We start from the raw sequence: 13,487 nt of genomic DNA on the forward strand, positions 1-13,487 counted from the left end.
TAACACGAGAAAAACCTAACGAGACTTGAGAAATGTCGAATAGGGTGTTAAAGCCTGATGGTGATTTTCTTTGATTTCAATCAGCTGATAGCATTGATTAAACCCCACGAAGAAAGCCTTGCGAGGCTTAAAGGGTCTTAAATTTGGGAATCAGGTTCAAAGTACGGAATTCCACGTGTTGATCTCACGTGACTCAGCTCGAGCTGGTTTAATTCATCTGTCCATCAGGTCCTCCTGGTCGATATCCCTAAATTAGGACTGCATAAAGAACAGGAAATTGTTTAAGTCGACCGTTACTCTCTCGTGTATCGGATGCTTAAACAACACAAATGTCGACCTTCGTGTATGTTTGTTCCGAGATTATTTCTGTACTGATGTCCGCCCAAGGAGGAAATCAATTGAATTTCTCGTTCCAGCTATTTAAGTGTATGATGGATTTGCGCGTGATGAAAATTTGAGACCTTTGGTAATCTTTTACAAATATGAAATGGGGGCTGATATTTTTGAAGGTTTTTACAGGGTGCTTGGTGAAGCATTCGCAGAGAGCGGTGCTATATAGAGCCATACACTGTATGTTAGGATACGTACACAAAAGAGTATTTACTGAAAAGGTACGGGACAATACGTAAAGACAAATAGGAAATGGGGCCGACTCCGTGGTCTGGAGGATAGAGCGTTTGTCCGGAGAGCGGAAGGTCGCTAATTCAATCAGTGGCCGCGTCATACCAAGAGACGTTTAAAATAAGGTACAGTTGACTACGATTATAACGAACTCGAGGGGACCACTAATTTTAGTTCGTAATAAGCGTAGTTCTTTATAAGCATACATACAGCATTTATACAACAAATGGTCGGGACTAAAATAAGTTCGTTATATCCGTCAGTTCGTTATAAGCGTGTTCGTTATAAACGTAGTTTACTGTACTTGTAAATTATATCCTGTTAAACTGCTTTATGGTATGTCAGTGGCATTAAACCAGACACAGACACACACACACGCACACACGCACGCACGCACACACACACAAAATAAAACAAGAAAAAACCAACACACACGTGCACACACAATACCCAACCTTACAGATTATGCAGCTTACATTAGTATAAAATATATACACTCAGATAGTATACACAATACATACACTAAAACAGTTTAACAGCCGGATGGGATACAGATAAAAGCATGTAAAATATTACAATACTGTTACAATACAATACATCAATGCAATATATTTCATAATGGCGTATACATAGAATATAAATGAATATATATTCACTCGGAGCATACTTGACTATACACTCACACAGAACATAAATGGATATACATTGATCCAATATGGCCTTACAAACTCACTCCCTGATCAGAAAACCAATTTCCTTTTCCTGTCGGTATGTATTTTGGATCCAACAACCTGATTTTTTCTATCAGGATTGAACTATTCTGGGGGGTATGGCGGTGCAGTCGTCAGTGGTAATAGTCGTCAATGTAGGATTTCTAAAGGTCACAGCAAAAAGAAAGAAAGAAGAAGAATCAGAATTAGGTAGTTTTACCATGACACATTGTATGTTTTTTGTTGAGTCAGCCAATGCCAGGCTTCTGCAATGCCTCTTCATGCCTCCTGCCACACACAGAGTGGCGCTTTCTCCCAATTAGAGACAATTCAATTTAAAAAAACACAAGGTCAACCCAAGGTCAACCATAAGACTTATATTAAAACACCAAGGTCAGCTGTGTGAAGGGTACACCAAATTGCGGTTTATTATCACCAAATTACATGTGTGCAACATATATGCATACCTTCTTTACGTATCAAGTGTTTGTGCACGCTTGTTAACAATGCACTGACACGTGGGTCCGTGAGATTAATTGACGTACTCTGTTTGGAATGCGGGAAAACTGTTCTGAATGACGAAATGTTGAAATGAGTGTGAGTGAATTTGGTTTAACGATGCTTTGAACGTACTCCACATGTATCATAGCGTGCCAGCTTGATGTGGGAGGAAAGCACAAATTGACGTCTTAGACGTGTAACGTTTTGGGGAACTCACAAGCTCGTGCATGGCGATGACAAACTTAAAAGTATAATCAGTGCGGACCCCTGATCCGGCGTTGGTTGCCATGGGTATATCCCGTCCTGTTGCCTAGGACACATTCCTTCCTGTTGCCTTGGACACATTCCTTCCTGTTGCCTTGGACACAGTCCTCCCTGTTGCCTTGGACACATCCCTTCCCGTTGTCTTGGACACATCCCTTCCTGTTGTTGTGGACACAGTCCTTCCTGTTGCCTTGGACACATTCCTTCCTATTGCCTTGGACACATTCCTTCCTGTTGCCTAGGACACATTCCTTCCTGTTGCCTTGGACACATTCCTTCCTGTAACCTTCGACACATTCCTTCCTGTTGCCCTGGATAAATTCCTTCCTGTTGCCTTGGACACATTCCTTCTTGTTGCCTTGGACACATTCCTTCCTGTTGCCTTGGACACATTCCTTCTTGTTGCCTTGGACACAGTCCTTCCTGTTGCCTTGGACACATTCCTTCCTGTAACCTTCGACACATTCCTTCCTGTTGCCCTGGATAAATTCCTTCCTGTTGCCTTGGACACATTCCTTCCTGTTGCCTTGGGTACATTCCTTCCTGTTGCCTTGGACACATTCCTTCCTGTTGCCTTGGACATATTCCTTCTTGTTGCCTTGGACACATTCCTTCTTGTTGCATTGGGTACATTCATTCCTGTTGTCTTGGACACATTCCTTCTTGTTGCCTTGGGTACATTCCTTCCTGTTGCCTTGGACACATCCCTTCCTGTTGCCTTGGACACACATTCCTTCCTGTTGCCATGGACACATTCATTCCTGTTGCCTTGGACACACATTCCTTCCTGTTGCCATGGACACATTCCTTCCTGTTGCCTTGTACACATTCCTTCTTGTTGCCTTGGACACATTCCTTCTTGTTGCCTTGGAAACATTCCTTACTGTAACCTTGGACACATTCCTTCCTGTTGTTGTAGACATAGTCATTCCTGTTGTCTTGGACACATTCCTTTTTGTTGTCTTGGACACATTCCTTCTTGTTGCCTTGGAAACATTCCTTACTGTTACCTTCGACACATTCCTTCCTGTTGCCTTGGACACATTCCTTCTTGTTGCCTTGGAAACATCCCTTCCTGTTGTTTGGACATTTTCCTTCCTGTAGTCAAGGTCATTTCCGTCTGCTGTTATGGACGGTTTCATTCCTGTTGTCATGGACAAAATCTTCATATTGTTAAGAACAGGTTATGAGTGTTGGTTTGTCAGCACCATGCCTGAAGTCCTTATGGGTTTCATGGACCCTTTGTCTTTAGGTTTTCACGTCGTGATCCAACCAAAACACTTTCCCGAGCGGCGTATAACACTCACTCACTCACTCACTTAGGAAAAGTTTGTTTGCTAAATGTGTTTGCGCGGTCAGTTTGTCAAGTATTTGTCGTATTTGTATATTTGACACTCACTCGCTCACTCACTCACTCACTTAGGAAAAGCTTGTTGCTAAATGTGTTCGCTCGGTCAGGTGGTCAAGTATTTGTCGTATTTGTATATTTGACACTCACTCACTCACTCACTCACTCACTTAGGAAAAGCTTGTTTGCTAAATGTGTTCGCTCGGTCAGTTGGTCAAGTATTTGTCGTATTTGTATATTTGAAACTCACTCACTCACTTAGGAAAAGTTTGTTTGCTAAATGTGTTCGCTCGGTCAGTTGATCAAGTATTTGTCGTATTTGTATATTTGATACTTACTCACTCACTCACTCACTCACTCACTCACTCACTTAGGAAAAGCTTGTTTGCTAAATGTGTTCGCTCGGTCAGTTGGTCAAGTATTTGTCGTATTTGTATATTTGACACTCACTCACTCACTCACTCACTCACAGGTGGTCGAGGTGGTAGAAGAAGGGAAGAATAGTGGCTATTTCGTCTACAGTATGTGAAACTTTCCTGAGAACTCCCGGCCGTGAGGTTGTTGAAATATTGCTAGACGCCAAAGCAAAGCTCCACGTACACACAGAGTTGAGAGGTGTTACGTGTTTGTAAATATGCACTTAGGCATAAAACGTGTTTATACAGATGGTCATAAAACGTATGGTAAACACGTTTGTACTTACACTATAACAACATCGGTTTTGAAATCCTTTTCATCTTTATGCATCCGAATAACACTAACTTCGTGTTAAAAAGTCATCAGTACTATTTGAACTTACACTATAATATCATTGGTTTTTTAAATACTTTTTATCTTTATGCATCCGCATAACACTAACTTCGTGTTAACGACGTGTTAAAACATCATGAGTACTGATGTAAACATGGATATTAAAGTACTTTCGCATCTGCTAACATCATATACAATCTGCTGAACTTATCCCCAGACCATCTTCTGTCCCTCAATATGCATCTTCTTGAATATCGGCAACGTTGTATTCCTACGATTGACGTGTACGAAGCTATGACAGTGTTCCAGACAGTGTTAAAACATTTAACCTGGGCCAACTCAATGGGTCAGTATTGTCAGCAATGCTGCAACTATATCAAGGTAGCCAGAAGATACTCGGGCCTGGCTAACAACCGGTATATAGCATGAGCAACGCTCAACCAACTCCCAGCCCAATATACTTTCCGTGGACACTTGAAGCTTGTGTAGTACTTGCCGTGGACACGTGAAGCTTGTGTAGTACTTGCCGTGGACACGTGAAGCTTGTGTTGTACTTGCCGTGGACACGTGAAGCTTGTGTAGTACTTGCCGTGGACACGTGAAGCTTGTGTAGTACTTGCCGTGGACACGTGAAGCTTGTGTAGTACTTGCCGTGGACACGTGAAGCTTGTGTAGTACTTGCCGTGGACACGTGAAGCTTGTGTTGTACTTGCCGTGGACACGTGAAGCTTGTGTTGTACTTGCCGTGGACACGTGAAGCTTGTGTTGTACAAGCCGTGGACACTTGAAGCTTGTTGTACATGCCGTGGGCACGTGAAGCTTGTGTTGTACTTGAAGAAACGCACAGGTGTAATAGACTCTAGACACGTGGACACTTGAAGCATGTGCTGTTCTTGAAGAGGGGGCGTGTACTAGCCTCAAGACACGTGTTCCGCACATTGGGCGTGCACTGCACCCTTGGGACACATACTACTTGTGCATATTCAACTAGTGTAGCGCAAACTAGGGGCATGCCCAGTAGAGTCGGGGACAGCAACCATAACACACTCGTCTATCTGCAGACAATGATGGCTGATAGTGGGCCTACTCTACTCTAGTCTAAAACGCTAATCGTTGGCGTGAGTGAGTGAGTGAATGAGTGAGTTGGATTAAACGCCGTTTTTAAAAATTATTCCAGTTATATCACGGCGTGTCAGCTTAATGTGGGAGGAAAGCCCGAAGAGATGCAGATCTCAGACGTTTACCACTTCGGTGAAACCCACGAGAACGGGTATGGTGCTGACAAACCTAGAAACATAATCGGGGTGAACCGAGATTCGAACCCACAATCATAGGTTTTGGCCCCCTCGTTGGCGTGAGAATCTGCACCGTACGTCAACTCATCACAGCCCAGAAATGGAATTACGGCTAAAGGCCGTCAGACGTTGACGTTGGATTGTGTGAATCCCTCCGCTCTGAAGAAGGTATAAAACCGTCCCAACTGCTGTCAGAGGCATGTCTGATGTTAAGTACAGAGATATTAGCATAGCCCAGCGCAACCAGGGGGCGCAATCAGAGTCACATGCTGGATTCAGATCGAGGCGGGAGGGAATGATTGCCACATGGTATATGCTAATGACTGCCGGAGGCTTTGTACAACCATATTTCAGCGTGAGGACATAGGTGCCTTTTGTCGACAGATGGAGGATGATCAAAGGCTCCAAAATTACAATTCCAACAGAAACGAGGTCACGGCACCAAAGACATAATGCACAATGACTAACAGGATCCGGAAAGACTCGCATAATATAGACACTTTTCAGGAGCTAGACGATAGAATTAACCCGCGACCTTTACATGCAGTAATTGGGTTCTAAATGTGAATGAGTGAGTTGGGTTTAACACAGCTTTTAACAGTATTCCAGTTATATCACGGCGTGTCAGCTTAATGTGGGAGGAAAGCCCAAAGTGATGCAGGTCTCAGACGTTTACCACTTCGGTGAAACACACGAGCACGGATATGGTGCTGACAAACCTAGAAACATAATCGTGGCGAAAGCCCACTGAATCAGAATCTGAATCTTAAAATATTCTCTGTGTTTGATGCTGTCATTAAGATTCGTGTCAAGTTTCAATGGATGTGCTTCCTTGTCAATCCAACATTTACTGTATAATAGCTTAAGCTTAATTGTAATACTTAGACAGACAGTTTATTCAGTTAAAAGGCCATTGGCCTGTAACACAGACAATGTATGAACTACGCATGCCACAGCGTAATCGAGTAAGTTTCTCTTAGCCGTTTGACGTTACATAAATATAAACATATGTTAAAAACATCGTAAAAGTTTTCAGATGAAATAATGTCATTAAAAGATCTTACAAGTTGAGACTTGATATGCTGTTTAATATACATTCTTCTTAGAGCTGAATAACGCTCCCATACATGCAATACATCTAATTCATCTTCAATAGAAGGTCTACCATTGATCGTTCAGTGTTTGGGACAAGTGTGTATCTCCCAAAATCAACTGCAAGTTTAAACCTCGTACATCTGAAACAAGTCTTACATATTCCCAGATGTACTGGAATAGGGAATGTAAGATATGTTTCTACAGGGATTTAAAATGTTTATAGCAAAGGGTATCAGATATACCACTGAATTATGCCATGATTGTTGAAGGTTATCAAATAATCTTTGTTCAGAAAGATCTTCACATTGCAAACATCTCAATTCACTTGTTCACACTACATAACAAAAGTTAATTAATAAAATGAACCATATCATATCATTTGAGCTTAGTACGCAGTTTGCTGTTACTTAAATGTCTTTGCCGACTCAACGCTATTTCCGGGCTGCTCCCAGTGTTCTGGAAGTGTTTGTCAGAAGAAGCTATTGACCCTATTTTTTCACGTTGTTTCCACATTTGTCAGAGACGCTATTTGTCGATGTCACATATTGGCAATAAAAGCAATATCAATCTTTACACAGATCGCTTCGAGTCCATTAGAAACTAATCGACATAGATCTAAGTACAAAGTCATTCGTCTTGCTCAGTTTTGCTGGAGTGGTCAAATAGGACGTATACGTTCACGTCGGAGTTAATTAAACCCTCGCCATTGCCTGAAGAATGCCACTTCAAATAGTACTCTTGGACCACCTCGATAATTCAGTGTATTATATCGCCATTCTATCATGATAAAGACCCCACAATTCTCGCAACCATAGCTGCGTATAAATTGCGATCCATATGCCAGAGTGTTAAAAATAACTGTCCATTCATTGCAAAATTACGTTCGTGAGAAATTCTGTTTCAGGTTCAGAGATTGAGATGGTGGTATAAGTTGCCAAACAAAGTAACAGCAACGAACTGGTCCATGGTATTTATAGAATGGCAATATAATACCCTGGATAATCGAGGATGGAAAGAAGTACGTCATCCACCCCAGCTCAGTTTTATGTCATGGTACACGGTTGGTCAACCTGTTCCTACACTTCACTTGCAATCAACTGTAAATAAAGCGACAAAACCTTTTCCATATCCAACAGTGAGTAAGTGAGTGAGTATGTTTCTTTACGCTGCTTTTAGCAATATTCCAGCAATATCACGCCGAGGGACACCAGAAATGGGCTTCACACATTCTACCCACGTCGGGAATCAAACCCGGGTCTTCGGCGTGACGAGCGAACGGTTTAACCACTAGGCTACCCGACCGCCCCTCCATATCCAACAGAAATCCCTGCATAAAGCAGAGTCGATTGTACAATTCCGACTTTATCATCTCTAAGAGTAAGACTTAGACGAAGACTAAGTCCGCTGAACTTCACATGATGAAATATCTAAACGTGTTTGCAATTTCTGCTGTGCCCACTTGCACAAAGCGATCTTAGCGCTGAGATGATCGTCACTCCCATACTTTAACAAAGGCTTACGACAGTCTTAGCGCTAAGATCGCTTTGTGCAAGTGGCCCCTGGACTACTCCTGAGAAACATATGCCAGAATGATCGACATCTGTGAAGTTTAGCTTCCGATACACGAGTTCGACTACAAAAGTCGACTTAAACAATTTCCTGTTCTTTATGCAGTCCTAATTTTGTAATCGACCAGGAGGACTTGATTGACAGATGGATTAAACCAGCTCGAGCTGAGTCACGTGAGATCAACACTTGGAATTCCGTACTTTTAACTTGATTTCCACATTTAATACTGTTGTAACTTCAGTAAGCTTAGGCCCAGCTTAACTGATTAAAATAAAATTTCGAAGCCTCGTCATCTGATCTTCTCACGAATTTCTCGATTTATCTGTCCTTGCTTGGCAGTAACTTGGAATCCCGAAGTGGAATTCCATACTTTGAACCTGGTTCCTGTGTCTGAGACCGTTTTAAGTTCGATATTCTTTCCTCGTGGGGTTTTATCGATTCTATCAACTGATAAAATCACCATCAGACTTAACACCCAATCCGACATTTCTCGTTAGTTTTTTCTCGAGTTATTGGTCGTGTGTTATCTTGCTGAACAAGCGGACTACGACACATGATTACAGAGGAATTAAAACCTCAATACATCAGCTGTACCGAAGCCCAGGATAAGTCAGCTGCTGCAGGTGTTTGGGGGCATTACTCCCAGCACTTGGTGTTCGTCAAGGTGACTCACTCTGTCTGTATATATTAGTGCCGCATGACGAAATGCCTGAGACTGGGACGGTGCCTTGTTGATGAGTAACCAATCCCAATGGTATTGATTTGAATAACGGTCGGGCTCGTTAAATACCATTTACGATATGAAGTATTGCTTGTCATCAGTAAATCATTTTTGAATTGATTTTGAATGATTTCGCATTAAAAGCGTATTTCTCATTAGCTCAGAAATATATCAAAACAAACGTCATAGACGTGGTCTCTTAGCGATCTGTAACTGGAACTTCAGTAACCATTTGAAAACGTGCTCCAAGTTCATATCAAACAGGGACATGTTAACATTAGGCGAAGATTTGTTCTTTTTCATAATAAATACAGTCCTTACAATGACCCATTGGTGGTTAGCATCGTTTTTCAATTTATCAGACAATAACTGAGTGTGCTGATGTAAATGGAATGGAATGCTTTAGTTTTTAAAAATCTGTCAAAGGCAAAATATTGTCATTATTCATACCTCGAATATTATATGGGTTTTACCATTTTAAAGTCGTGGTTTCTAGTTAATGTAAGTGGCAGACAGACACGTGTTCGACGAATGGTACCAGTGATGATTGCGGGTGTCGATTTATGTCCCTAACCCGTGCAGGGATCCGCTCACCACATTCGCATATCCGTGGTCTAGTGGTAGAGCGTGCGCCTGGAGAGCGGAAGGTCCGGGGTTCGATGCCCGCTCGCGTCATACCAAACGACGTTATATGATGGCACTTGTTGTTACCCTGACTGGCGCTCGGCATTAAGGGGCTAAAACAAGGACTGGTCGGCTCGGAGTCAGTATACTGGGTCTGAGTGGGGTATTCATGTTAAACTGCGGCATGGTATCTCAGTGAGCTAGCACTATAAATCGGCATCATTCCGGACTTGTACAATCACAAACACACACACGTACATGCACGTCGCTATATAAGTGCAATAGTCTTGGACGCGACGTTAAACCCCATTTCACCTCACCTCACCTCACCTCGCCTCACCTCACCACTACAAGAATACAATAACCAGTATAAAATATGACTTAACTAATATTCTTCTTATGTGTATAATGATACATTCTTGTTGTTTGTTTGTTGTTTAATGCCAAAGTCTGGAATATTCTAGCTATTCAGTGACTGACATCATGAGCAACGATCCACGCAAGCTAGTACAAGCACACACACACACACACACACACACACACACACACACACACACACACACACACACACACACACACACACACACACACACACACACACACACACACACACACTTTCATCTCACCTCAACAAAGTGGAAAATGTCTATGGCTTTCTCTCATATTAAGCTGGCACACCATGAGACAACTTAAACATTGTTCTAAGCGAGTGTTAAGTTTCCATTCGTTGTGGACGAGCGTTGTCGTCCATTACATATATGACCTTGTTTTGCCATAGGATATAGCATTTATCACCTGCTACACTGCAATAACATCGGGGTTTTCTGGACAGCCAGCCAGATTGCCAATAGCCTCTAGCCTGTTTTCAAATCTCTAGTACACTTTGATCTTGGAGGTTTGCAGACAGAAAACAGCTAGGCCGCCCTCTTTCCCTCTGGGGATATAGACCATAACTCGAATTTACCATTGTCGGTGGGTTTAAGACTCCACATGGCCCAAGTTTGATTCCTCAAATGGGTACAATTTGTGACTGAAGTCCAGAACAGTTACTTGTCTCTCCCATTACCCACATCTTTGAATCAAACCAAACGTTTGAGACACTCTCCTTCGCCCCTTTACTTGTGATGGCATTACCAGTTCCAGTGGAATTGCTAACTGGGTAATTAAGTATCAGCTAAGATCACACACCAAGATAAGATGGTCAGCGCTGGCTCAGATTGTAAAACGCCTCGGCAGTGTCGAGTGATTATATTCAGCACTGGATGTCTCCGTCTTTGAAGGGATATTGTCAGCAAGCCGTTTTGTGCCTGCTCGTACAGTTTAATTAAAGGTTACCTTTAGAATCTGTTCTCCATCGAGTTGACGAAATGTTACCACGAAGATTCCAGTATCCCTCAGGGCGTCTTAATAAAAAGTCAAGGTCTCAGCTCTGATGGTGTCGTGAAAGAAATCTATTGAAAAGATAGATTTTTATTATGAAGATAACTCTAATTTTCCCAGCATACCTTGTGACTATGGTCATGAAGATTTTGTATATGGTATACAATTTCTGTTATTGCATTTTCCCTCATGCAGATTCTTGGCAGCTGTTTCAGAAGATGGCCAACTGAAATCATTAAGCTTATGTATGTAAATATAAATATTCATTTACAGTCAGTGGATTGACACATATGAAAGTGATAAAATGATGTGAAAAATGAATTTCTACCGTACCGTCTTTGAGGACAGCCATGGAAGATTAGACCTTATATAAGGATATTAGAGTAGAGAAGGATTAAAACCAGCAATAAAAACCTTATCTTCTGTTAACAACTTACGGTAACCTTGTACCGAACCAGCTTTTAGCACTACTGTCATGAGGTACTTACCGGTATTAAATATTTCCGGGGACAGATGGTCTAGTCATCTAAGATGTCCAATTCGCCGTGCAGAGTTGCGTCCCTTATGCGTTCCAGAAACCTATGATCTTTGTTTCGAATTCCAGATTGTTCTGGTTATGTTTCTAGGTTGGTCAGCACCATTCCCCTGTTCATGTGTTTCTCCAAAACGTCCAAACCCTGAATCACTCCGGGCTTTCCTCCCACTTTAAACAACCAGGTCGTGATACAACTGAACGATTGTTCAAACCAGCGATAAACGAAACCCACAAACAAATTTGCCCAATGCACCTGGTGAATTTAGTTGCTGAGAGCTGCAAATCTAGTTTATAGATTAATAGTGAGTGAGTGTAGTTTTAGGCCGCTTTTAGCAATATTCCAGCAATATCACGGCGGGGGACACCAGAAATGGGCTTCACACATTGTACCCATGTGGGGAATCGAACCCGGGTCTTCGGCTTGACGAGCGAACGCTTCAACCACTAGGCTACCCGACCGCCCCTTCTTGACTAGTCTTCGGCGCGACTAGTATAGATTAGTAAAGCAGATAAGTCATTTATGTTGGTTCATACTTTCGTGGAGGTATATATATATATATATATAACGGGGTATATAGGTATGTGACAATATGATGAAATCTGTGTGGGAATACCAATGGATCAAGTAACCTTGAACCTCGTCATAATCCATGAAAAATACTGTCAATCCTTTAGAGAATCATCCTTACCAACCTTCAATTATTCCAAGCATTTTATTACACACATAAATGCCGTAATCATAAAAGACACCTTTACCATTTGTTTCAAAGAATTGAAAGACCCAGATGGGGCCAGACAGGTTGGATAATGTGAGGTGTAATATTCTGGTTCGTCAAACAATGCGGCTGTGGCTTTGTAAAGAGATTTCCTCTCGCAAGGAACTCGATCGTTGTGCAATCAGTGTCAACCCAGCCAGGCTGCACCGGTGGTATCACCGGGTTTACTGTCACACGCAACATTTACATCTGTCTGGCCGCGGAGCGCACGCAGCCAATCCCCCAATCACGGTATGTGTATCTGTGGTTCTAACAATCTGCTCTACAATTGGAGCTGTATGGGCGTCCAACGTTGTGCAATTGTCAGGGAGGACAATTCCAATATCCATGTAAATGTAGACAAGGGGTCAATTCACGACAGGTGATGGAATACCACGGCCACTATCAAAAACATGGGTCCAGAAATAGACTGGCATAATCAAGGTTCGAGACAATCGACGTTATCCGTGACCTTTCCAGGACGTTTGCGAAATCTCAGTGTTTGTGTGTTTCTTAAAATGTACATCCTGAAAGGATCAAAATAGAACGATGTTTGTTGTGGGTTTCCTGTTGAGTCTGCCGGCATAGGTAGGTGGTAGGGTAAAGGAGAGCATCACTTGCAGTGAGGGCGCTCCTAGAGTGTTGCTTGAGACTTGGGGTTGTTAGAGATGACTTAATGGATGGGGTTGTCTGGCTCGGTTTGTTTGTTTTTTTGTTTTTTTTGTTTAACGCCACACCCAGCAACATATATGACGACGGTCTGTCAATAATCGACCCCAATGCTCTTCCTAGATTCTGCAGTTCATAACCTCAAGTTAATTCAAAGCTGCCCATTGCCAATGCTGATGTCATGTTTATGACGTCATTCAGATTATGACAGATGAATGTCTCCATTAATTTAAAATATATCAGTACTTTAAATTACTTCGTTAGACTTTAGGAAATAACCAACAGTATTGGAATGACCTATTAGGTTCACTATTAGAAAGTTGAGATTCATTAAGTGACAAAAATGAAATCACTGAAATTTATAATAATTATATTGGTTTATTTAGGAGTGTAGGCGAAACTGTACGTATGTAGGCAATGTTGCATGATGGCTTCGAAAATACAGTTGTACTACTGTTTCTGTAACAGCTTTCCTAACTGATATAAACCGCCTCCGTGGTCTAGTGGTAGACCGCCCGCCCCGACCGCGTCATACCAAAAGACATTAAAAGATGATACTTGTTGTTACCCTGTCTGGCGCTCGGCATTAAGGGGCTGATTTGAATCTCCTCTATCTTTTACAGACCGCCTCCGTGGTCTAATGGTAGAGC

The 13,487-nt window shown here is 42.1% G+C and overlaps 1 protein-coding gene across 1 annotated transcript; it reads right to left on the reverse strand.

The window, feature by feature from the left end:
• Positions 1-2,086: 2,086 nt before the first annotated feature.
• On the reverse strand, positions 2,087-2,827 carry LOC139449036 (A-kinase anchor protein 5-like). Its single transcript, XM_071230513.1, has one exon. The coding sequence runs from the start codon at positions 2,825-2,827 to the stop codon at positions 2,087-2,089; it is 741 nt and encodes a 246-aa protein (XP_071086614.1).
• Positions 2,828-13,487: the final 10,660 nt, after the last annotated feature.

The sequence above is a fragment of the Haliotis cracherodii genome, unplaced genomic scaffold (assembly GCF_022045235.1).
Source record: "Haliotis cracherodii isolate W230 unplaced genomic scaffold, xgHalCrac1.p SCAF_7, whole genome shotgun sequence".
In the NCBI taxonomy this organism is placed as follows: Eukaryota; Metazoa; Mollusca; class Gastropoda; order Lepetellida; family Haliotidae; genus Haliotis; species Haliotis cracherodii.

What these genes read in the sequence shown, in the direction of transcription:
- LOC139449036 (XM_071230513.1), bottom strand. Translation starts at nt 2,827, where the DNA reads ATGTGTGTCCAAGGCAACAGGAAGGGATGTGTCCAAGGCAACAGGAAG.